Below are 26,519 nucleotides of genomic sequence, written 5' to 3' on the forward strand. Positions count from 1 at the left end.
TAAGCTGTCTGGGAGGCGGGCATCGAGCATCAGCCACCGGGCGAACTGTCTGGGAGGCAAGCATCGAGCATCAGCCACCGGACGAACGGTCTGGGAAGCGAGCATCGAGCATCAGCCACCGGACGAACTGTCTAGGAGGCAAGCATCGAGCACCAGCCATCAGGGGAAGTTGTCTGAAGAATGGTTGCCAATCACTGGATGAACTTGTCTGTCGGGCCGGGGTAACTGTGCGGATCCTCCGTCGCCATGAGTGCTGGTTATGGTTATTAGTTATCAGATGGTTATCAGTTATCACGTGAGAAGATTTGAAGATGAATCATCTGGTAACAGCTCAGCTTGGCATCAACATGCCACCAGGCGAACTGTTCAAGGAGGGGTCATTGGTCATTAGGCGAGCTGTGTAGTGCGGGGTCACTCTCACCATTGAATCTTGTCTGGGGCTGGTCATCAGTCATCTGATGGACTTGTGATGGATGTCTCGGCATACGTGAACTTATCTATGGGAGGGGAGTGCTCTTCACTTATCCCCAAAGGAGCTTAAAGGTGTGGAGGTTTTCAGTCAACAGATGAACTTGTTTGGGAGCGATCATCATTCAACAGGTGAGCTAAAAGGCGGGGAGGTCGTCAGTCAGCAGATGAACTGTCTGGGAGCGATCGTCAGTCACGAAGTAAGCTTGTCTGCGAATGAGCCATCATTGAAAAGGATAACTTTTCTTCGAAGAGATCGCCAGCCTCCAAGTAAGCTCGCCAGGAAGGAGTCATCGGCAAACGGCCGAATTTGACGATAACGGCTGACATCTGTGTGTTTGACGGAAGCGGCCGATAACGAGGCATTAGCGACTTTGTTCCGGGGGTGGCTAGCTACCAGAAAACAGAGGAGTCACCAGTGCCATGCTTCACCCTGTTAGGACGTGCTTGGAATGTTGAACTGGCGTGTCATTCTGCCAATCGTTCCACAGCAAAAGAATTGCCTTCTTATGCAAATTGTATGTTGAGCTGATCACTCTAGTTCGCTGCTGGCTACAGTTGGATCACATACCATCATCGTTCCGGGGAAAATCGTAATGATCCATCACCGACAACCACGATTGTAAATAAAACGCAAGCTGAATACCACAGCGTCAAGATGCATACTAAGTTGCAACAATTGTTACGCAACGTTATTATATTTCATGTGTCCACTACCTAGTCATTAACATGGTGATGATGGTCAAAGATAGATGGTGGTCAAACATAGGTGTGGTCAAAGGTGTGCAAAAAATGAATACCTCTGAAAGGTAAATGGAACTAGTCATTGTCATTGTCACTGCTGAGTATAGCACCTGGCAAGTAATTATTCGGGTTGTTTAAGTGCTGTCAAAACATCCATCAAACAGTATATATATATATATATATATATCAGACCTACTGTTGCAGGAGACGAAGCTGTGGCCCTGATACAGCCATTTCGCATCGCAACAGTCATATAAGTAGATCGTGTGCTTTACCGCTCCGCTTCACACTTACTTAGTAGAGGATGTGACGCCGCCTTTGTTGAAATAGTACTATATGACGTCTTGTGACGACAGTTTAAGGTGCTTTTCTCTGCTGCTTGAGACAGCGTGTGAGTGAATCAAATAGATGATATAAGGACCACCTTCTTTTACAAACCTTTTAACATGTCTGACAAGTAACAATAAGGAAAGAGGTGATTACAGCGCCTAAAATTTTGGCGAAAGAGCACACACAGCCGTTCTTGTTTACATCATACAGCACGCTTCTCAGAAACAACGTTTCATCATTTTCATCTCCAAAAGCAATAGCAGTCAGTCAGCAAGCACAAAAAGGCGAATTTCACGACTCGTTGAGTGCAAAGGCACCGAGATCCAGGAAGGCCGCTGGCGCAGCCGGCCTCGACAGGTTGTCTTGGTGACGACTCGGATACAATAGGGCATATTGAGATACCCGGATACAGGCACATTTTGCCGGAGACCAGGTGTGTCTGCACTTATACGCTGCTGTGGAAGCAGGCGCCAAGAGCAATCGGAGTGCGTGTAGCATCCCAGGAAACACCTCGAGAGTGAACGAGCGTGCGGCCGCACCAGCAGTGCAGTACGTCAACAGTGCCGCAGCATCGACAGTACCGCAGTAATTTAATGTCCGTAGAAGTTGAGCTTGTTTATCTTTTTCGCAGATCATGGTTGGAAATATAGGGATAGAGATCATGATGGGTGGATGTTTATAAAAGCTGCTACATTCAGCATGGCTGAGTGCCAGCGTCCAGCACACCCGCCGAGAAACTGAAACGCGTGTAAAACAGCAACGCTTGCCTGCCCCTCTCTCCCCCCCCCCCCCCCACCTCAGCTGGCAACGACTCACTGTCGCTCTCCTGCTGGGGGGTGGCGTCGCACGCCTGCCAACCGCCGTAGCCGCGGGGCAAGTCGGGCCGCGCCATCCAGGCGTCGTTCCAGACGTGGAAGTTCCAGAGAGAATCGTTGGAGTCGCCCGTGGGACCGTGCTGGGAACGGCGCGCATCTCATCACACGGCGGAGCAGCTGGGCTCCGTGGCCAGGACACGAACCGTTATAACTCGTCAGAGGCGGGCCGGCCGTCGTGGCCCCCGCCGCCTCCAGCTCCCGGATCCACGCCGCTATTGCCACTGGCTTGTGTCGCAGCCGTACCCGAGGGTGAGCGCGATTCGGGGAAGTGGGGTTCGCGGCAGCCTTGGTGAGTGGAACACTGGGAGCTTGGAGTCATAGACCACGAGAGACCATGGGACGCCATGGAAACTGGAGTACTTGTGCGGGCGCATGATCACTGAGTACCTTGGTACACAAACGGTACAGGCATTGAAGGAAGAAAAAGGCAACATTCGTCCCCGAAATGGGCGTGCATTCACAACATCCACGCATACTTACGGAGACCCGCCGCGTGGAGTGCATAATGTCTCGAACGTCATGAATACGCTCGCTATAATCTGCAGTGCTGATCCCCTGCACACATGGCGGCGGGTATCAGCCTGAGCTGCCCTCGACGCCCACGCCCTCTGACGCCATCGAACTGATTGCCTTCCATCGCCAGACGGCGCCCTACCCATGAATAGGATTGGCTGTGAGCGCAGCCGCCCAGTAATTGGCCCTCACCTCGATCTCGTCACCGAAGGCGTCGAAGAACTTGTCAACGGTGAGGGTGCCGTCCGTGTCGTGAGCCGAGACGAAGTTGGTGACGCTGCGGCATGGGATGCCCAGCGCGCGGCACACTGCCGGCCAGCATGTGTGGTCAGTTCCCCGGGGCATGGCCGGAGAGAGCGGCGGAGGAGCTCTGGGGCCACAGAATAGCTCGCTGATGCGGACACAGTGGGCATGGCCGGAGAGAGCGGCGGAGGAGCTCTGGGGCCACAGAATAGCTCGCTGATGCGGACACAGTGGGCATGGCCGGAGAGAGCGGCGGAGGAGCTGCAGGGCTGCCGAATAGCTCGCTGGCGCCAATAGCGATGCATCGAACGGCCCCCACTTACGTCATATGAGCCGGCAAATGAACACAACTCAGTGAGTCTAATAATGCACGTGTTGTGAATATCTGGAAATGACTGTCCTAGCAGACAATTATCCCGTGACTACGTGAAAATAAGAAAAAATACGATGGGGACTGGCATGAAATTTACTACGTTTCCCTGTACAATCCTTGCATCTCAACCGCCGTGATACATCAGCCAGTAAAAATGATCCTCCAGGAATTGTCTATGCAGGGCTCACACCCCAAGAACAACACAGGATGAAAGACGCCAAATGAATAACTGCATTAACTCATATAAAGATACAAGTTCAATGTGTACAGCGTGGCGCACGGCACTGGCCTTCCTGAAAACTCCCGGAAGCCAGTACCCTTAAAACCCTAATAATCACCAGCGTAATCGCCACCATCATGACTAACATCACCATCATCATTATGTCATTATGATGATCACCATCTTCAACATTGGCAATCATCCCAATCCAGAGGGCCACCATCGTCAGCAATACTTCTGCTTTCTATCCATAGTAGGCTCACCAGCAGTAATCGCCTCTATCCAGAGTGTGACCGGCAGCAGTAATCGGCCCTATCCAGAGTGCGACCATCAGCAGTAATGACCCCTATCCAGAGCAACACCATCAGCAGCAGCGAGGTTCGCAGGACGCTCACCGGTGGTTAGCAGGCCGGAGAAGACCCAGCACTGGCCGTACTTGACGGTGCGTCCGCCGCTGCGCAGATACTGCTCCAGGATCCTGACGCTGCCGGTCCAGGTCCAGGGTGAGACGCCGTCCTCGTATTGGCCGTCCCAGCGCGCCTGCAGCACGCCGCCGTGGTTCTCCGAGTGCAGCTGGAACAGGTCACGGGCGGCTGCTGAGGTCGGCAGAACGCTCTGAAGAGGAGCTGAATCAGGCGGCCATGGCGTGCTGAGCGATGATTGGTGGTGCTTCGAGCACATCGATAGCTAATAATTGACAACAGGAAGCAGCTCAATAGGAGTTTCTTCAGCAGCGGCTGGTGATGGGAGCAGGTAAGGCAAGACTCAGCAGCTGCAAGCATACTCGATATCTTAACGTCAATGAATGCTGACAGCCAGGTCATAGGAAACCTGCAGCCGATCTAAGGCGACAGGCCGTCACGATTTTATCCTAAGAGCTGTGATTAAAGTCGTAAAAATAAAAACTGTCCTGTTGCCCGCCCAAGGCCGTATAAAATACTGATTTCCAACTGCAAACGCACGTACGGACTCAACCGCTACATTCTGCACTGGTAGCGCCGTGTGGTGGCCATCAGATGTACTTTCGTTTCACTTACGGTACCGGTGAGGGCGCGCACGACCTTGGCCGGGCTGCCGCGTTCGGCGTGACTGAGGCCGGAGCGCTCCAGGATCAGCTGCGCGGCCGGCAGCACCATGTTGTCGTGCTGGCCGAACACCCAGTGACGGCCGCGGTAGCGACGATGCGCGCCCACGAAGATCTTGCCCGTGTCGCTGGTGACGTACTCGTCGCGTTCGGCGGCATCCTCCATGTAGCAGGCGTCCTCTGTGGAACGGCGCTCGTCCAGTTACGGCTCGCACGCGCTCTCCGGTTGAGAGCTAGCAGAGGACGTCTTGAGGCACGCCTGTTGAGGACTTGTGTAAGCAGAAACCAAGGTTCATGCTGCACGATGTTCATATGAGGTGCCTAAAATAGGACTTAGCTGGTGTAAGTGTTTAAAAGTGATATTGATTGTGTACATGACCACCAATCATCTTTTGACATGAACACAGGCATCTTTCATAGCATCTTCTACGGGGAGCAGGTGATGTTGCTTGACATGCCGTCAGTCGGCAATAAACGTTCATACGATGTGGACTAAACGGTGGGTACCTTTGCTAGCTTTCGACCCCGTGTTTCGTGTTTTCTCCGCTTCCGTCTGTTTCTGTAGCTGCCGAGTTTGGTATTCGTAAAACATTTGCCACGAAACCTTCATCACTTCATCGATTTTCATGTTCGTTCGTTCCTTCGTTCATCAGACTAAAGTCAGCAGACTGGGAAGCTTCGAATTTGCCGCACTGAATCACTGCAGCTTTTTCCGCGTGCATTGATCGTTTGAGCATACTGCGCGTTAATCTTCAACCAGCTAGAGTGATCTCCACGGATGTGGATTGAGTGGAGGTGGAGATGGTACAGGGCTGTCGTCTTCTATCAAAATAAGCTGGTGCCGCCTGGCGTCTACCACATTGCTACCAATAAAGCCACTTTGGAATCGAGCTGGTTAAAGATACTTTTATTGTGGAGGAATATTGCAATCCATGTACACAAAATACGATTTGAAAACGAGATGAACAATGAGCAAAATCTGTAGGCATGTGAAAAAATGAGCAGTTCCTTACTACTGGCTGTTGGAGCAGTACCAGTACCTTAGCTCCACGGAGACAGTTTCGAAAAACGAGCTCCATATATCAGGCGTGTACACCTACTCAGCCATGGATGTGCACGGCTAAATTTCCACATTACACAAGGGAATGTCCCTTTAATGCTACGGCAGCATTTGGATGTGCAAAAACACTGCATGTAGTTGTGTACTCAAATTACAAGGCTGGATGTTATTGATAACGATCCTAAAGAGTTCTGAAATGGTGCGGAGAATTCTGGTGATTTGTGAGGTCTTTTTCTCGGTATGTGACGTCATCGATCACCTGGCAAAATATGACTTCACAATAACTGAGTAGCGTTGAGCAGTGCGATTGATTACCAATTGGATGCATCCAATCCCATGAGTATACCCCAATATATAAGGTGGCTTTAACAACCCCAGAGCGGTCGATGCTTGCTGTTACGGTAAATACCTATGGCCCACACCGTGACCCTTTTTTGTCATCCTGGAGAGCATTTCATCAAGTAAAGTCATCGAGACGGATCATTTTGTTGAACAACGGAAAAGAAGTAAGCAAAGCTGAGCCGCGACCACACTGTTTGTTATAGCTCCCCGAGTGTTGACGAATGACCGCCAGACCGTCATTTCCTTTCATCTGCTCGTTAAGGAACTAATGGCTGTCATCTGACTAATAAACTGGCTGTGCGACAGCAGCTTGGAGGACCTTCAAACGCGGTTGGTGTTAGGGGCTGAACTGAGCCGTGACCTGGACTTGGTCCAGTGGCGGGGGGGGGGGGGGGGGGACTGAGCCGCGCTCGTCGGCCACATAACGGGTCGGGCTGTGCATTATCCAGCTCGGTGTGCGCTCTCCAAGGGCCAGACAAAGTCCTCCGCGACCAGCTTCAAGCAATGCTTTGGCGCCTAACCAGTGCGTGTTTGGGGTGGGGGAGGGGGAGGGGGAGGGAGATACGGTGGGGTGTGAGGCCAACCTGGTTTTTCCCGTCTTTACGCCAAATCACTCAAATTAGAGCGCTCATTGCTGGGTAATTTCTTTAAAATAAATTTGGCACAGTCTGGCAAAATTGTGACGCCCCTTATTGCTAATGAGCGGCTAGAGACGTGATTTGTGGGGACATGTTCAGAATAATTGTGACCTCTTCAGAAGCATGCATCTGCAAATTACTTCCTACTGTTGAAAACTAATAACGTTGCTCAAGTCCTAAGCCATTCTAAAGCTTTTTATCTCGCGAAATGTATCACAGAACAGCCGCAGCGTAGCTGGGTTAACAGGCGCCCTGAGAGCGCTTACAAGAATCAACGCTGGCTCCAATGCTGATATTGATCTACGTTTGCCGGCATCATGGCCGTTAGGTCGTCCCCAATCATTGCTCGATATTACGCGCGCCAAAATTGCAAAGCCAAAGAAGAGGTAACGAGGGTACATCCAGGCAAATGCATCAACCGCAATGGCGGCGTCAGGCACCGGAAGGTTAGGGCGGAGCGGCAGTTGCTATGGCTTGTAGCTGTATATATCTTAACGCTTCAACAAGCATGTACCGAACCAACTACACATATCCCACAATCCCACAACCAGCACCAACCCAGGGTATTTCCAGAGTCATCATAAAGTGGGCTGTATGGGCAAGCGGCACTATTTGCACTGTAACGTCCTGCATAAAGCGAGGTGTTTTTCCACACCTTTAAGGTCATGAGTCCGCCAGTGGTAGACAAAAAATGTTTGACTTTGTAGTTATACCGGTGGTCTGAAGACTTTGAAAGTGCCCACCACATTAACAAAATTTGCTTGTCACAGCAGACTAATGGAAGGACATGCACAGCATTATCTTTGTTTTTATGGCAGTGGTGGGGCCATGCATTACGAAACGCAAAAAGCAACGTGCATTTCCATAAAACAGTTCTAAGCAGAAATACTCATTCTTTCAAGTGAGCAATATGCGCGGTGTCCATATGGTCACATTGATCCCTGACAGACAGTCGTGCTTGCGGCTGGTAAATGGGAGTGAGTCTTGACCACTGGGCGAGACAGAAGCAAATAGTTTGGGGGCTGCGTTGACCGCCAAGGCGTTTGGTCGTAGATAGATGACATCACGGGGAGAAAGCGAAAGTATATCGTTCAGACAGCAACACTGGCGACCAACTGCATAAGGAACTATGCAAGACGACGCCATGCAAAAGGGAAGCAATGTAGTACTGCACTAAACCAGGATCACCGAAAATCTGTCGACGCCTTCGACGTGAAATGACTGAATTACGGAAAGCAAAGTTTGCGTTTCAAAATATAAACGGCCCACCAGCTAGCCACTTTGCCGAGTGCCGACTGTTTTCACTTTCACAGTCCCCGGTTAAATACACAGACGTCTTCCGGGAGGCGAGGGTGAAGTTGCTTTGTGTCCGACTCAGCGGTGGGCCTTAACGGCGCTGCGCTGTTTACGTCCGTGCTTGTTCGCTGGTTCACGGGCGTTCTCCTGCCGTGGAGGCGGGCTGGGATCTACTAACGACCTGGTAACGACGCCTGGCGACCCTGGGCGGGCGGCAAGGTCACGGCAAGGTCACGGCAGCCAGCTGATTGTAGAATAACTAAGAAGCCAACGCTTCGCCGGTTTGGGACGAATGAAGCGTCGATAACGGGAGATAACTCATCCATAGCATAGGTACACGGGTACGTTATAGGTACGTTATGCTTCCGTTGGCCATTCACATGTGATACTTGGGAGACGAATCAATGGATGGAATGAAGAGTGAGAGAGGGAGATGGAGATAAGGACAGTAGATAAATAAAGTGAAAAAATGCATTCCTTAGTTCAGATAGGCTGTGTGGGTGATTTTTCTATATAAAATGTAGAGTATGCACTATTATGAATGTATGGCATATGTTATAAGCAGTGAACACAATGCCACGATATGTTAAGAAGAAGCTCTGAACAAACTGGTGCATTGTGCTGTACCGAAAGCCCTGGGCTTGCCTGTCAGGTTTGGTGTGCAAGCTGAGACATTTCAGACATCTTATACAGCTCCAAGGCAATGGAAAAAGCCCAACGACGTTTAACAGGCTTTCAGCTCGTGGTCAGTTTGACCCACGAAGGTTTTTCAAGAATACTTTCGAAAGGTGCCATATATTTGCGCCAGGCTTTGCTTAGCTGCAGCTAGTTTAATAAGATAACTTTTAGTTTAATAAAATTCGATGTACCTTGTAAGGTGGCTGACCTATGGCAGATTAAAGTCGGGCAATAGTTGACAGCGTGGGCTATTTATAGGGCATTGCTCCATCTGACGCGACAACAGAGTGTTAGGTGATGCCATACATCTCTGAGACAACCTCATAGGCAGGTATATCGTTGAATTCAGGATTACGACAAATTGTTTTGACCTTGGGCCAGAAAGGAAAGTCAGACCGAGCTCAAAGGTAATTTGCTTTTTTATTAGAGCTCGCTCTATGGGCAAGTTCCTAATGTCCACTTGGATATTTGAGAACAGGAACCGAAACAGACACTTCCATGGACATCTTAAAGGTACGAGTAGGTCACTGACCAAAAGCGACTCAGATCAATCTTCTGTTTGGGGAGTATGCTGCCCAGTGTTATCTTTAACGCTTATGAAATTTGAAAAAAGGCTCAAGCTTCAAACTTCGACACAATTCTGTATCACTGTGCAGTTAGGTCAGACCATGTCGGCCTCGGTCATTTTTCTTATCATACGCTGTGTAGCTCTGAAGAGCTTCCGAACTCAGAACCTTTTGGCATGTACGTAATCGTCCATAGCAAATTGTCCATAGAAATCTGCAACAACAGATACCCGGGTAATTACCCATGCCGTAGGTGTCAAGTTCCAAAGCCTCCCGCCAATTCAGAACAAAATCGTAAGGACTCCTGAACAAAGAAGTGATAATTGCACCTGTCGTCCAGTATTCACTTGTATCGTGTATCCAAAATGTGAATTGAGTCATGTTCATACAAGGATTGCTACAGGAAGTCATTTAAGCTTACGATATATCTTTTATGATTTTATGTGTTTCCAAGCTTGTTTTTACAGTATGTGCTTGGAATTTGATTTTACCTCTGCTTCCAGTCACACAACGTGATTTTTTGGGAATGAGACTAACAGCCTGAAGAGAAAAAGATAAGTGGGGACAGTTTTTTAAGGGATTTAGTACAAGTCTTTTTGGTTGGGTGGGTTTCAGGCATCAGCACCCACGTCAAGCAGTGCTTGTTGCGGGAGTTCTGCCCCTCCAGTGAAAACCGATTACCTATCTACCGATCGTGAAATTCCGAGTCAACGGTGGAATTTGATGGGGAAAGCTTAACGCGCGGCAATACTCGGCACGCCCGTCCTGTCCCCGACGTCACATAACCTTTACAGCGGCAGCTGCCATCGCTCACAGGCCATCCCAGTCAGAAGCAAATAGCGCGCGCCTGAAGCGACTCGAACCCTCAGCGTCCAGGGTGGATGCTTTGGAGAACAGGCGCTCCAGCCTACTGAGCAATGAGGGCTGACACTGAGCTGCCGGAGCAAGCAAACTGAGACGAATGCTCTGAGAACCAATGTCTGAGTGCTTCAGAAGATTAAGCGCCTCGCGAAACCACGTTCCCTGTGACCTTAAGTCTAAGACAAAGCAGCACCACGACCGTGCCACGACATGTCTCAACAACAGATCGCTTCTCAGCTGTCCATTTCTGAGAAATAACGCCTCGACCAGGGTGCACGGACAGACGAGCTTCCTTGCCTGTCGGCCGCCAATTTGTTAAACAAACAAGGCCCGAATCAGAGTCAAATGACCCTGATACATGCAGCTGTCGTTTCAGGACACCCAGGGGACGAACACCGAAAAATCCCGGTAAAACTACCCGTGTGTATCTGGGATCCGGGAGTGGAGTTTGCTGCTGGCTATCCTCCATCATGCTTTGGCAACCGAGTGCTGCTGAGCCTCAGGATATCGCGGTGCATCGCGGACTTGTAGAAACAAGGCCTGGGTATCACGTCGCATCGGTTGTAGGCATGCAAGGTTCGGCCATCATCAAGCGCATTGTCTTATGAGGCTGTTTACTGACGCAACGAATGTGAAAGAACCACGAGAGCGATCTCGTGGCCAAAAAACATGCATCACATGTCACCGGGCCACGCCCAGTCGGGGACAGGAGACGACCACAGCAGTCACTTGGTGACAGGAGACGACCACAGCAGTCACTTGGTGACAGGAGACGACCACAGCAGTCACTCGGTGACAGGAGACGACCACAGCAGTCACTCGGTGACAGGAGACGACCACAGCAGTCACTCGGTGACAGGAGACGACCACAGCAGTCACTTGGTGACAGGAGACGACCACAGCAGTCACTCGGTGACAGGAGACGACCACAGCAGTCACTCGGTGACAGGAGACGACCACAGCAGACCCTGACTTGCGCCAGACCTCGGTGGCTGGGCAGGACCAGACCGAGGCCTGGTCGGTTGAAACGCGCCGCCAGCAGTCACCCGTCGAGAATTTGATTTCAAATCTGCTGCGGCCACCAAATGGCCGCAAGCTCTGTGGCGTCGAATAATGTGCAAGCGAGCTGGTGAGGACACCATTGTGCTATTGTTGTGGCGATGCTACGTCTGTGCTTCATGTTTGACGTTTTATGCAGTTTTTATTTAGGAGTCAGTCTCATGCTGTATCCTGCAGTGGTTCTGCACTGTGAAGCGCAACAGTCTGCCACCTTTTGCTTCCAATGAAATAAACAATGGCTGCATGTGCACAACATAACCTTTAAGCCACCGCAAAATACACTGAAGGTCGACAAGCTCAAGCTCCCCCGAATATACTCTCATGCGCAGCTTTAAAACTACGTTGATGAGCCCAAAATCGAATAAGCAAAGTACGCTCAGTCCGATATTTCTGCAACAAATTCACACATGCGTCATAAACAGCTTGAGAACTTCTTTGAGAAGGATATCCTTGCCATCTTCTGTAACACTAACATTCTAAGTGCGTTCAATCCCCTCATTAAGCAAAAGTGCCGTCGTGTTTCCTTGCTTTGTTTGAACACTAAATGCATCCCATTTTGCGTTTGCAAACATCCCAATGTCAAGGGGCGGAAACAGGGACACGTGCTTGGGAGTGGATCACCCTATGTCAGACACTGCACACGTCACTGGAACCTAAACCTGTGCATAGTTATGGTTTGCGTTTTGACTTTGTGTATGATAACTTATGTCCTTTTTTAATGTTTTCGGTGTCCAATTCAATTTTGAACACTTGATGATAGAGGTACCCCACAAAATGATATTTCTGGCACCATTATCGCGCAATTTGCAATCTAACACTTTGCGATGTCCCCAAGGCCACTCATGTATTGTGCCAACTTAAACCTACCAACAAATATATGCTCCTGCGCATAAAACCTTTAGTTTGTTTAATACCGCATCCCTTTCCTCCATCCTGACTACGCCCTCACACAGATGAAATTAAATCATTGGTAGGGTAGATTTCATGGGAGAATTGGGTTGAGTGCACGTGGAATCCCTGATGACATCACTTGCCTAAATCCTAAGGTCTTATCACACCGCTCCCGACAGAGTTATCGTTAACGTGATAAAAAGGCTTAATTTACATGCTGAAATAGTGGTAGCTGAGTAAGTTTTTAAAAAGTAATACAGTGTCACAGCGCTATCATTACTCGACCCCAGATCTCTTCGGCCAGATGCATCGAAAACTGGAAATTAACATTTGGAAGGTCCGACTCTCAGCACTAGCTGCAGACATCCTTCTACACTTCACCAATAATTCGGGCCGGCATCGGTATTCGGGTCGGCATCGGCCATCTTGGGCGGGACACTATACGGCAGCAGCACAACACCGTGTGTTGAGGAGGGCACTGACCGGGACACCAGGGGTTGAAGAGGATGTAGACATTCTCTCGGCACTTGTACTCGGCCCGACGGCGCCCGACGCTCTCGGCCCCGATCGTCTGGATGCTGAAGCTCCAGTCACCGACCAGGCAGTCGAAAGGGATCTGGATCTGCCGGTCAAAGAACGCGTCTGGTGTCAAGATTTGTTACTCTGCAACTCTAACAAAATGATGATTCGTCATACATGGTTCGGCTAGTTCAGTGGTCTATGTAGCTCATTTTTGGTTCAACGTCGTGGATAATAACACGGAGAAATCAATTACATTTTGAAAGTTGCAAGCAGTCAGAAAATCCAATGTGGAGGAACAGGCCAGACAGTTCCACGTCCTGAGACACCATCTTAAACACAAATCTCGCCTAACTTAAACTACCGCGATATGCCAGAATGAAGGTCGAAGTTGATCGTGATTGAATTTAAAACAATGAGTCAACCACGGGCATACTGGTTATGAGGTGTCCCGGCCCGTTAGCTGTACCTGCAGGACCACGGTGGCGCCATCGTCCCCGTGCACGCGACAGTCCCAATGCTGCTTCTCCTTGGTAAACTCCTTCTTTCCGACGGGCAGGTACACCTTGGTGCCCAGCGTCACCACCGGCCGCGGTCCTGCCAACACAACAGCCTTGAGCCAGCGTCATCATCGGCCGTGAGCCAGCGTCACCACCAGTCATCAGCCAGCGCCACCACCAGCCGTCAGCCAGCGTCACCAGGAGTCTCAATCAGCGTCACTTTCAGCCATCAGCAGCCAGCGTCGCCACCAGCCATCAGCCAGTGTTACCACCAGCCGTGAGCCAGCGTCATCATCGGCCGTGGGCCAGCGTCACCACCAATCATCAGCCAGCGTCACCACCAGCCGTCAGCCAGCGTGACCACCAGCCATGGGCCTACTGAAGCGACAGCCGTCAGTCAGCGTCACCATCGGTCGCGGGCCTACTGAAGCGACACCCGCCAGCCAGCGCCACCACCGATCGTGGACCTCCTGAAGCGACAGCCGCCAGCGGGGCTGCCGCAGCAGCGCGGACCCCAGCTGAGACGTGCGGGAAGCGTAAGCCATGATTATGCAGCTGACGATGGTGATAAGTCAGACTTTATTGTTGCTACTGAAAGGTTCCTAACTTTTAGCATCAAGATCTTTCTGGAAGTTAAGGCCGACGTGCATGCACTAGCGAAGTTTTCTCCTCAAATAATAACACTGGGGGTAGTCCAACTGCATATTTTGATACCGATACCGGCGACCCTGACGATGATGTTGGTGCTAATGTTGCTATTGATACTGATATTGGCGTTAATATTGATGGTTGATGGATACATTGATGGATGGTTGTACTAGACTTGACGCCGCACGTGATTGCGATAGTGTCTGTGAGAGTGCCGCTGACAGTGGGTGGTCTTGGCATGGCACCAGTGACGCCCAGCGCTGGTGACAGCTGCCGTCACCCTGGGGTGGAACATTCGGAGCCGCCGTCCGCGGTTGGACCTGAGTCAGGCGGCCAATTCCGTTCAACCATGCTACCGTATCTCTTCAGGCATCTGGCCGTCCGGCTTAATGACCCATTACGCTTATCGTGACCTTGGAAGGGCTGTGCAGGTGAACTCGTGCACTGTCCGGTCAATTACACAGACCGCTGATTATGCCGCCGCGGGCCTGCCGGCGTGCACCCAGCGTCGGCCGAGGTGGTCTCAGAAGGTCAGGCGGCGCGATTCACGGCGATAGACTTGGTACGGCATTACTGCACCGCAGGACGCCCGGCTTGACGCGCGCCTGCAGCGAGTGCTTTAACGAATCGCATGAAAACTTGTGTCCAGGGTCCTGTTTTTACCTGAACCGCTATGGCCACAGAAGTTAACACTTCCCGTGCTACTGGCAATATGTGCATGCATCAGAACATTGCTGTTAGATTTACTTCGAAGCTCGCTCGTTCGTACTCTTCACTTCAGACCCCAACACCGGCATCACAACCGTGCTCAACCCCGCTCGGTACTGCCGACTGCACTCAAACCCGCTCGGTACTACCGACTGCACCATCCCCGCTCATTACTGCCGACTGCACTCATACCCGCTCGGTACTGCCGACTGCACCAACCCCGCTCGGTACTGCCGGCCGCACTCAAACCCTCTCGGTACTGTCGACTGCACCATCTCCGCTCGGTACCCCCGACTGCACTCAAACCCGCTCGGTACTGCCGACCGTGCCATCCCCGCTCGGTACTGCCGACTGCACCCAAACCCGCTCGGTACTGCCGACTGCACCCAAACCCACTCGGTACTGCCGACTGCATCATCCCCGCTGGTACTCCGACGTCTCGCGTGGCGCCCGGTACTCACCATACTTGAGCACGACGTACATGCGCTCGCGGGCAAAGTCGAGCGGGCGCCCCAGTCGAATGGCCATGTAGAAGGGCTGACCGCGCCGCAGCACGGGATCGGCCCGGTACCGGTCCTGCACCACCTCATAGCGCAGGGTGTGGTGCTCGCGCGCGTTCTGCGGCGCGTAGAACTCCACCCGCTCCACGTGCGGCAGCTGGGAGCTGCCGGCTGCGGAAGAAGGCAGAGGTCAGGTTAGAGCTTGCCCCGAGCGGCACCTAGGGATCACCGACTGGGGAGGGGTGAGGCCAGTTTAAGGGCTTCCTCGAGCGGCACAAGGAAGCCACTGCATGGAGAGAGCTGAGAAGGCAGGTCAGGGGCTAAACATGCGGCAGCTGGGAGCTACCGGCTGGAGGTATGTCGCGGGTCATATTGGGAATGTAACGGTCACGTCAGAGCTAAGCTTAGGAGAGGCACATATGGCACCTGGGAGGTGTCCATTAGAGTAAGGTTAAATGTCAGGTCAGGCATGGGCAACAGTTGAGACACCTGGGTGGGGTGTAATCCCTTAGGTCAGGTAATGCGCTGCGTCGTGACCTGAGAAAAGAGAAGACCAGAAAAACGTGAGACATTTTGTTTTGCCGGCAGCTCAAGAGAATGCCGGCTCAAGTAAGGAATGCCACGCTTGTGTTGAGACAACGCCCTTGGTGTCCTGACTATTGTTGCTGTGGTTAATGTTTTGTGTAGGGAAACGCCGCTTTCATGAATGTTTTATGTAGTTCGCGTGACAACGATGTTCGATATTCCGTAGCTGGTTTATTCTTGGTTGATTCTCGACGTCACTAGTGCGCATGGGCAATCACCAGTCACTTTGGACCAATGGACTTGATTGGAGCTCAGTCGTAGGCTCGTATCCCTGCAGCTTGAAGGCAATTGCACGTCCAGCCAAGAGCAAACATCTGTGCTGCCTTCAGCTCAGCCTACTCATGGCTAACATTGGTGATGAAATAACTGCTTTAATCACATTAATCCTGTTGAGTCAGAATGTGCCGCCTAAAAATGTGATGCTGCATTGTGCCCGTCTCTCCATGCATTATTTATGCATGAAGTCGACCAAAACCGGTTTCTCACCGCTGACCACGGCAGCATAATGGAAATAACGTCATAGTTGCTGCTCACATAGCCTTGAGTTGTTTCCTGCATTTTGAGAGGATGGTGTCAAAATAGCGTCGCTGAACAAAACACTGCATGAATTTAGAGCTTTGTGATCGCAGAGCAGCTGGTCGTTATTGGTGTATTTATGTCATACGCGCCCACCTCCCAGTCCGGACCGCACTCAATGACAACATATCTCGTTGACTGAAATGCAGGGGTACTGCGCAAGCACCCGTAGCACGTTTTCGTTCAAATTCCGGAGGGTGTCGGTTTCCACGTGTTCTGACCGTCATAACGCTTGTACGTTACAAGCCCGACTACTTTTACTCCCGTGGCTCGCTGTCGCGCGCCTCCAGATGAGCTTTACACAGCTGGCTGGGACGGCTCGGCGTATACAGGTGAGGAACACACGAGATCACGACACCAGTATGCATGTCAATAATGTGGATGGTCGGTATCAACAGAACCAGTGTTCATGGGACGTATGGACGGCAGCTGTACAGCGAAAAGCCCACAGGTGCCTCGGAAATCATTCCGGTCAAGGTCGCGCGTTGGTGATCAGAGGCAGGTGGGATTCTGAGGCCGCGGTCACTGCCTTCTGCGACTCAGGTCAGCTATCGGATCACGGAATGCTTGAGCATTACACACAAAACTGCTCCTATCAGAACGATGTGCATGCCCATGCAAATTCTTCTGAATACAATTGCGTCTCGTCTCCATAAATCATAACAACGATCGGGACGAAGCGCGCTGAATAGCATCAGCGGCGGACGCTGCGGCCCGCTCTCCCGCAGCAGGCCCGTCCCAGAGAGGCACACGACCACGCCAGAGCCGCGGCGGACGCTGTTGCGAGAGCGAGCCGAACGCACCTCACCCCGTCCGCGCGGGCGGCGCGTGGGCGGCCGCGCAGCCTGCGCCGCCGGCAACTTACGCTTGTCGTTGTCGGTGAATGGGGACACGGCGGCCTTGTACCGCCGGTACCGGTACATGGCGCCGCTGAGCGCTGGTACCGCCGAGTGTGAGCGCGGCCCAGCTCGTCACGCCATCAGCGGCGCTGCCGCAGCGTCGCGGTGCGCCCACACTCGGCTCCGGCCGGCACCGGGAGCGTCTGCACACAGGCGCCGGTGGCCGCGCGCTGGGACGGGCCGGGCCACATGGCCGCCGCCGGCGCGCCTGCACCGGGGCCCGGGAACTGGTTCCAGTCCCCTCCCCCGATCGCCCTCGCACTCGGGCAGGAATACCAATCGTGCTGTATATGGCTAGACGCCATTGTCCGGGCCGGCGCTTTGACAGTGGGCTCGGCGGCGTCGATGGCAAGGTCGCACTCGGTTCCGGTCACGTGGGGCCTTGACACGCGTCTGTAATGTCGACCGGCACCAGAGGCAAGCCCGCGAGCCATAAGTTGAATTTCTGCTACAGTTTAAGAAGGCGTGTACTATGCCACGCAAAGACGTGAGACAAAAATTTTCCGACTTTTCAATACCTGAATCATCATCTCCAAAACTGACTTCAGCAAGCAGTATGCATGAATACGACGGCAGGTGTTAAGCGTGTCCTTGGTCGCAGAAGGTGGTCGGCCTCAAGACGGGGCAGTTGTGAATCACTCTGAACGGACGCGATGTTGCCCGTTGCAGATGTGCAATCATAACTCAAAATAAGTACATTTAACTACAAGACAATGCTGGTGAGGTTTCTACAAGTCTTAGACCCATACGGCGTGCCGATAAGATAATTACGAGCAGATGAAATTACGCAGTTACGTCACGAACTCAACTGTCCAACTTGCTTTAGTGGAAACAGTTTACAGAGTGTAATGTTTGAGAAAGGTTCAACAGAAAATTAAACGCCTGCATTGTTCTGAAACATAGGTCAATTTAATATTCAAATTAAATTAGGTACATATAATGACCTAGTTGAGCCTTTAACCTAATGCGCTATAAAGAATGAATGACACCCACGATTTTCTTTGAAACGCTTTAGCATGTGCCGCCATTTTTTGCCGAAAATCAATGGGATCTTTTCTAAAGCGGTCGCAATTCGAATTTGAAATCGGCGGATCACGCACGGCGCTAGGCCATGAGCCAACTGTTTCATATCGGGCGACCGGGCGCAATCAGCTCACTGGGTCGGGAGCTGTCACCGTAGCCTTGAAGCCATTCATTTTAAATCGCTAAGCCAGTTTCATACACATTTTACGGAATTCTGGAGCAATGTCTGAATGACAAATGCGCGTTAATCGACCTACGTACCTGTCGTCCTTCACGAGTCGCGTAGATGAGTGTCGTGCGCTCCGAGTCACGGGCAAAACCATTAGATAAAGTGGTGCTGGAGGTCAACATGAGGAGAAACAAACAGCTGGTCTGGAGTTACATTATTGTGTCCAATCTGGCCTGAAGCAGGAACAAACTCACGTCTTGTGTGCTGGCTAAGCACGCCTGGAGTCGCACGCGTTTAATTCGACAGCGGCTCACAGTAAACCAGACCGGAGCCCGGTGAGGGGCAGTGAGTGTAGATCTGTGTTCCCAACAGGCCAGGAAAGTGAAAACATACTCTTTTGTTGAATTCAGCAAGTGCTACCATGCAATGCTAAAAAGAATCGGATAAAATGAGTCGAAAAACAGGAAACGTTTGCGCGGCGCAACGCTATTGCGGCGAGTGCGGCGGTGCAAACCAATCGCCATAAACACAGAAAAGAGTTGCTTACTTGTCATCGATAATTTAGCCTGAGCCACAAGGCAACAAGCAGGAGTTTGCGCAAAATCACCGACAGCTATTTACAGTGGAACTCCGCTCTGGAGGGTGTGGCAGAAATAGGTAATCGGTTGCATACGGCTTACCGAAGAAGTATTGCCACCCGCCGTTTCCAATTTAGATGCAATCCCGTCAAGAGGTGGGTTTGCCGGAGCCACATAATCTGTGGCCACAGGATTCGGATGAACGGCAGGATCGAGCCCGACTACGGAAGTGCGTGTCCGGATCCCAAGATCGTCATCTTGCGACTCATGATTTATATATGAATTATGATTCTCCTCATCATAGCTCCATGGTGCACCTTCGAACAATTACACACAACAATATAAGCGCCTGGAAAATTGTGGTCCGTTCATGTGAGAACGATTTTTGTGTTCCCCTCATCGCCCCTGCCGGTTGTCTGGGTGTGTAGGTCAGATATCAGAATGATAATGGTGGGATTTGTGAGCAGCATTCTGCACAGACGAATTTAGCACAATTCCTAGACACATCTTTCATTTATTTGCCAGGTGTATTCTATGATATGCCAATCTGCACAATATTATATGCATATATATATATATATATATATATATATATATATATATATATATATATATATGACAATATGCACAACAGAAGGGGCATTGTTGTGTGGAAAGAACGGCTTGGCTTCGCTTGGAAGCGCCATCGCTCAATGTGCACAACAGTAGCGGCATTGTTGGGTGGTCATACAGTTGTCAGACCTAGCAAAATTCAGCGTGGTTTACTAGGGCGAGGGGAGAAATTAACATGCATTCAAATATGTGGATGTGTCGAGTGGACATCTCTGGCGCCAACCGCCACGGGAGACGATGAAACTCCCGACCGGGAAGCAGGTTTAACCCGAACCGACGCTCCGCACACGTGGAATGCCACGGACTCGCGGGTGGGTGCCCTCTCAAATCAGTTACGCCTCCTCCAAATCAGCACAAAATGCGCTCCGCATTGTATATAGAGAAAATGACGGTGTGTGATCGCTCCGGATTGGCAATGGCTTAAGACAGGCTCAGCCATAAATGACTGCACAGGCTGCACTCAGGTTGATGTTCGCTCCACCGAAGCATTGTACGTCATACGTCCTGAGTCGTTTTACTTCAAAATTAAAACCAAACCCTTTAAGACCAAAATAACCACACTTTTTCACAGGCAACGCGAGCTATTACGGCTACTGTGTAGGCAAATGTGAATTTCGGGTGGCTCCCAGCACAGGTTTCATATCACCACAGTTTTATTTAACGCAAACAAGCTGTACAGAAAGGGGACAAAATGTTGACAGTCTTTGGTGCACCACGTCTTTGTTAACACTGGTCACATGTATAGACGTGAGCTAGTATATAACGTCCTAACAGCTGCGTGATTTCTCGTAATGTGTTTTTTTTTTTTGCTGCAAAATGATTACTGACGCTGCGTCTTCTGGCTTCCTGAGGCATCGCAAAATTTTATAGGCGTGCTGAAAATTCTGAATGCACACTATCTAAAGCACGTTAACGAGCTATATATGTTTGCCTGCCACAAGTAGGTTGTTTGAAGCGAAACGGATCTCGGTAGCACCACTTGAAAAATAGGTGTCATTTTCATGAAAAACTTTTCCAAAGCTTTGTGATCACAATGCTTCTATCGATATTATTTCAATCACAACACATTAATGTGATTTCTAGGATAATCTTTTAGTGAATACACATTACGTGCATGGTTTTACTGCTATTGGCTCTGTTGCGCGTCAAATGTTGGAGAAGCGGTGAACATCAATGGCTTTAAACCTTGACATTGCGTGGGGAGGGAAGGGGAAGGGCTCAGAGACCCGAAGGATTTCCAGAGTAGTTTATGAATGATCTCGAGCATTGTGATGAAACCTTGGACACCTGAGTTTACATTTTTAAACGTCCTGTTAACAGGTAAAATGCTCACTCTGACGGCTCATGTTTTCTCTCTCTTGGGGTTTGTCGGTAACCTCTTACTTAAGAGCAAGATATAGCGCTTATTTCTTGCATGATATGACCTTTCTTGTTTTAACATTAGCCATTAAAAGCCAGTCTTGGACCACTCTAACCATTGCGACCAGATTTCAAGGCTCAATATTAATGCCATCCAAGACTTGATGATTTTAGCTTCATGTTAGATTAATTATAACTTGCAACAAAATTATAAAAGTATTTCTGACCGCATGCTCCGCATTGATGTGGCTTTAGTTCTTAACACAGCCCAAAGAGCCAATGCGGTAATCGCCTTCACATGGTTGACCTAACATGGCATATGATCATGTTCACGGTCACATGTTCCGTTGTCCACAAGTGCCCATTGGATGCCCATGCGACGTCAGATGCGTAAGGCTCGATCCCGGAAAGAATGTAACTTCCCGTTCCCCCTCCCCGTCACACCCACTGTAGGGGAGTCCAAGTCTATCACGATGCGCGACATTGCACCGTCGCTGGTCTACACAGGCTGAATGTATGCGGTGCTGATGGAGTCACATGAGCTGCTGCACGTCGCCGTTGTCAGCCTGGACACGTCAGTCCGCGGTGAATGAAGTTCATCCCGCTGTCTAAGGGAGAAGCCCGTTACTGTTCAGCTGTCGTCGCAGGGTCTTGCGTCGTAGTCGTACTTAGTGTTTACAAAGCTATGTGTTCACAAAGCTATGCTATGGTCATACATAATTACTGATTTTGCGAGGAGATTTCTGTCTGCAGAGATTTTCAAAATAGCAGAAGGTACACAAAAAGTGGAGCGGTGCGTATTTTATTGTTCTGCCACTCGGCGTTTCATTCAAGGTTGGTTCTGTGATCACGCACCTAATTACAGTGGTGACATGCCGACATCACGATTCTGAATTGACTCAATCAGCTTGGCAGCCAGACCCTCGATCGCAAAGCAGCGGGAGAACTGGATTGTTCTGATTTTGGGTCTCATCGGCATGCAGTGTCTTCAATATCGATATCACTCAGTTCAGATCGGTGTGCATTTCAGCTTAGAATGAAGACCGTCACAGACTTAACCTATCAAAGAACACATTTTCCCATAACCTTTAGCTAAACACACTACATTGCCTCACAAGCAAGGCAATTTATTCTACATAGCCCATCCTCACCCTAACTCTAACCCTTGAGACCTGTGCCACAACTGGTGCCTTTTGTACTGCTTCCGTGCTCCAATTTAGTCCCGCGCCAGAGCCTGACAGCTCGCTGGACCGGCTCGAAGGGCCGACGGGATCGCTCGGCCTCTAACACCAGCGCAGGAAGCGTGACACGCGCCTCGGGGTCATGTCAGAGGTCATCTGGCGGTCGTCAGTCACCGTCTCCGTCTGGCGGGTCAGACTCGTTTCTCGTCTCTTGGAGTGCACATCGTCTGCAAGACAGAACCGTCTGTCAGCGGCGGCCCGTCAGACCGTTAGAACCGTCAGAAGCGGCTGTCATCGCTCAACCCGCCCCGTGGGGAAATGGGTGAGGTAGCATCCGTTTGCAGCGGCCCGGATAGGAAGGTGACGAACTTGGTGGTTGTACGAATTAAGGGTTCCATTGGAGTAACTAGCTGAGGAGAAGGTCTAGGAGTGTGGCTCGAACTGGCGCACCCTGTTTTATGTAAATGTCTTACGTTTCGTATAGAAAAGAGTATACCACTGGCCCACGTATAACGCATGTGCGTGGTAGCTTACCCTTTCAGCAACTCTATGAAGTGGTGCAACGCGCAGTGCATTAAAGGGAATGTTAGCCTATTTCATGACCGCCGTTGGGGAATGTCTGAGGATTCGGAGTTGCAATGGCGAGGCGTGGTTGTGTAGATATCCTACTTTGCGTAAGATATCTACGTAAGATATCTACGTAAATATATTTCGTGTGGTTATATGCAGTGTAGATGGTTGTGTAGATCTCTTGCTTTACGTACCGCGGGCTCACAGATATCACAAGCGTATGATAGCTTTACTTTTCAAAATTTAAATCAAGTGGTGCAACACTAAAACCATGGAAAGGAAAGCAGACCTTGAGATTCTCGTACCAGCATTTGACGGCGAACTGCAGTATTCATTTCATGTCAATGGTAGAGCTTTTACCAAACCATATGCATTTAAAATGCATCAACGAGGGACACCCCTTATTGATGCCAGTTTGTGCGCGGTGCAACTACATGTTGATGGAACTACGCGGTCACAGCCACGTGAAGGCTGGCCGTCGAGACTTTCAGTGCGTTTCTGGAGACTGACCTAGCAGGGCGAGCGAAACGGGCTGGAAGCGTGACAGGCGCTTCGTTGAAGAGAACGCATTCGCAAACTCGATCATCAACCCTCAGCGACAAATTGGCTGACTTTAAATGACGACCAATCGGTTAGTATATAAAACTGCCAGTAGCGGGCCTCAAAAGAAATGCTTTTGCGAAGTTGTGAGTTGCATGCCGACTGCGCGTGTATATGCCATATCATGCCCGAAACCACCGTGCTTGTGCCTGTCACCAAACAGCTATGTGATTTGATTACTAGATCCCATTACAACCGATACAGCAAGCGGTGCGGAGCCTTTCAGCGCAACATTCCATTGTGCAGACCAGCGAGACCTCACGTCGCTGCAGCCCGGTCGCCATGGTTACCTCTGACGCTGAGGCTCTCATAGTTCATGGATACCGGACGCTGGGAGGTCCTAAAGTCTGTCAAAGCAAAGGGTTCGCCGTAAATATCTAGACGGTTCATTCTTCTCGGCTTGAGAAAATAATCCCGACTTCTGGTGTTCTGGTAGGGCTCATCAGCGCGAGATGAATCACTGGGGAGCGCTGATAACGAGGCGCATTAAGGGACCGATTTGCAGCAAATGTGTAATGGAATAACTGGCCTGCTGCGCGGCACGCCTGATGTACGGGTGTCTGTATTTTGTGCTGATACATGCAGTCTATCATTAGGGGCTACCCAGATATTGCTTTCTGCTCACCATCATCAGAATAATCATAGGCAGCGTAGTGATCTGGAATATCAGAATAGTTACCTGGTAGAATAAATTGCTTTACTTTTTTACATCGCGCCCGCCATTTCACCGTGTTTGCCTTCTGTTCGCTGTATCGGAGGTCATGAGAGGGGGATTAATTATGCGCTAGCCAACAAAACAGATTAGCACAATGAAGTCCAGCAAGGCAAGCCATTGTGATCCCGCGTTACCGATGTCGCCTACACTTCGCTAATAGTGAGTGATTCGCAGCTTCAGTCCATCGCCATAACACCTAGTGCGCATGTGCCTGTAAGCCTTTAACGTCTCTGTTATTCTGTAATAGAACCCGCATCTTTCTGATTATCACCTGGCTGCATCTCGCACTCCACGTTACGCTGACGAGCGAGAAGGTGCGCATTCTCAACTCCCCGCCCCGCATCATCATGTGCTGGAGGCCCTGGCGGGACGGGAAAGCCGGGGCTTCCAGCGCGCCCACCGCGCCGGGACCTCCGCCACACTCACTGCGCCGGGCCTCCAGCATATTCACTGCGTCGGGGCCTTCCCCCCCCTCCCAATGCACCGGGGCCTCTGGCTCACCCGCTGCGCGGGGCCTCCAGCATATTCACTGCGCCGGGACCTTTCCCTCCCTCCCCCCCCCCCCCCCCCTAGCGCGCCGGGGCAGTCGACCCATCCTGTGCGCTGGGGGCTCGCGCAGCCGCCGTTGGCTGGGCCACTCACTGTCGGACTCGGCGGAGAACTCGCGGCGCCGCTCGTTGTCGCGCCGGTAGCGGGACGTCATGTCGGCCACGTAAGCGGCGTGCTCCGAGCCCATCCTGGACCGAGACATGATGCCGGAACGGCGGCCTGACGGAGTAGCCGACCGAGCCCTGCGGCGCAGAGGTGGGACGTCACAGCACGACACACAGGGGCAAGGACCTCAGCCAGGTCATGAAGGAAGCCCTTCATCGACCCCTCACCCAGTAATGGGCACGACGTCCCGGGGTATTGGCGGATCGGAAGGTTAATCGAGAGATCATTTTTAACGTCTGTAGTGCACCCATACCTGCCAACCTTTCACGGATCCGTGAACTTGAACCCGTTGGAGGCCCGACCTGGCGGACAAGTCGAGGCCATTACAGCACCCCCTGCACCAGAGCCTTTGGCACATCCATGCTACAATGACCCCTACCTACGTCTTCACGCTAGCTTTATTAAACGGGGACCTAAGTTCGTACCAAGCCTGAAATGTACAGAAAATAGGAAAGACACAGGGAGAACCAGATCGTTTATCGTCAGGTCAACCAAACAAGCCGACAGGTTGCGTCCGGAAGAGTTTTGTTTCATCGTTAAGTACCAATGCTTATCTTCCGTTCACAAATTTGGTGTCATGGAAGCAAATCGTGCCAGCGAAATTATTCTAGTTTCCCTACGCCCACCCAGCACTCAGGCGGTACGAGCGCTGCTAGCCGCCGGGGTTCTGTCTTGCAGACGATGTGCACTCAAAGTGACCAAAGCGTCAAAAGCAAATAGCTATATGGTGGTGAAACAAAACATATCCTCGTCGTAAAATCTTACCTATGCTATTGTTTGTCACATGTATTGATTAGCATTGACGTCAAACCGTGGGTTCCGAACCTGCTTATCCTTCTTCATGCATGTCTGATTTAGCACTAAATCGGTTCCCTGTCTCATAATGCCAGGGTTAGCAGGGCTATAAAAAACTTGTTTGACAAGGCCGGCCACTCCAGGAGGCTTGCTATTCTGACAGATTTCTAGTGTGAAGATACGTCTGGTCATGAACGGAAGGGTTCAGGTAGTGTGATTGGGATTCAGACGTGAGTTGAGATACACCAGATGACAGTTCGCCGAAGCATATAGAGGTCAACTGGATAGCACAAGAACACACGGAAATCGAGAATCTGTCGTGTTCGGCTATTTTTTTAGGTGAAGAGCGGGTTCAGGTGGTGTGATTGGGATCCTGGGGTGAGCTAATATACATCAGATGGCGTTGGCGAAGCAAATAGAGGTCAAATGGACACCAAACGAACACAGGGAAACGCGGGTAGCGCTCGGCTGCTTTTAACGACGCCATTTCATTGACGAAAAGTCCACGGTGCATCAAACATCAGCGAGGAACAGTGACGTTATGTCTCGCCGAGGGGCAGTCATAGTTACGTTATGTCCCGCCAAAGGGGCAGTCGTAGTTACGTTATGCCCCGCCGGGCGGCAGTCATAGTGACGTTATGTCCCGCCGAGGGGCAGTCATAGTTACGTTATGTCCCGCCGAGGGGCAGTCATAGTTACGTTATGTCCCGCCAAAGGGAAGTCATAGTGACGTTATGTCCCGCCGAGGGGCAGTCATAGTTACGTTATGTCCCGCCGAGGGGCAGTCATAGTTACGTTATGTCCCGCCAAAGGGAAGTCATAGTGACGTTATGCCCCGCCGGGCGGCAGTCATAGTGACGTTATGTCCCACCGAGGGGCAGTCATAGTTACGTTATGTCCCGCCAAAGGGAAGTCATAGTGACGTTATGCCCCGCCGGGCGGCAGTCATAGTGACGTTATGTCCCACCGAGGGGCAGTCATAGTTACGTTATGTCCCGCCAAAGGGAAGTCATAGTGACGTTATGCC

At 51.0% G+C, this 26,519-nt stretch overlaps 1 protein-coding gene across 2 annotated transcripts in view; it reads right to left on the minus strand.

The window, feature by feature from the left end:
* The window catches only part of LOC119096730 (hemocyte protein-glutamine gamma-glutamyltransferase), a gene marked incomplete at its 3' end in the record, with an annotated part of 35,339 nt that overhangs the window by 7,026 nt on the left and 1,794 nt on the right, over positions 1 to 26,519 (minus strand). The window contains 8 exon segments of one of the 2 annotated variants that reach the window (XM_037219641.1): positions 2,359 to 2,497; positions 3,123 to 3,238; positions 4,162 to 4,339; positions 4,804 to 5,030; positions 12,725 to 12,863; positions 13,230 to 13,357; positions 15,078 to 15,287; positions 24,626 to 24,774. In XM_037219641.1, coding sequence (XP_037075536.1) covers positions 2,359 to 2,497; positions 3,123 to 3,238; positions 4,162 to 4,339; positions 4,804 to 5,030; positions 12,725 to 12,863; positions 13,230 to 13,357; positions 15,078 to 15,287; positions 24,626 to 24,734 — 1,246 coding nt within the window. 2 annotated transcript variants of the gene reach the window in all.

The sequence above is a fragment of the Pollicipes pollicipes genome, unplaced genomic scaffold (assembly GCF_011947565.3).
Source record: "Pollicipes pollicipes isolate AB1234 unplaced genomic scaffold, Ppol_2.1 Scaffold_4295;HRSCAF=5057_pilon_pilon_pilon, whole genome shotgun sequence".
NCBI lineage: Eukaryota > Metazoa > Arthropoda > Thecostraca > Pollicipedomorpha > Pollicipedidae > Pollicipes > Pollicipes pollicipes.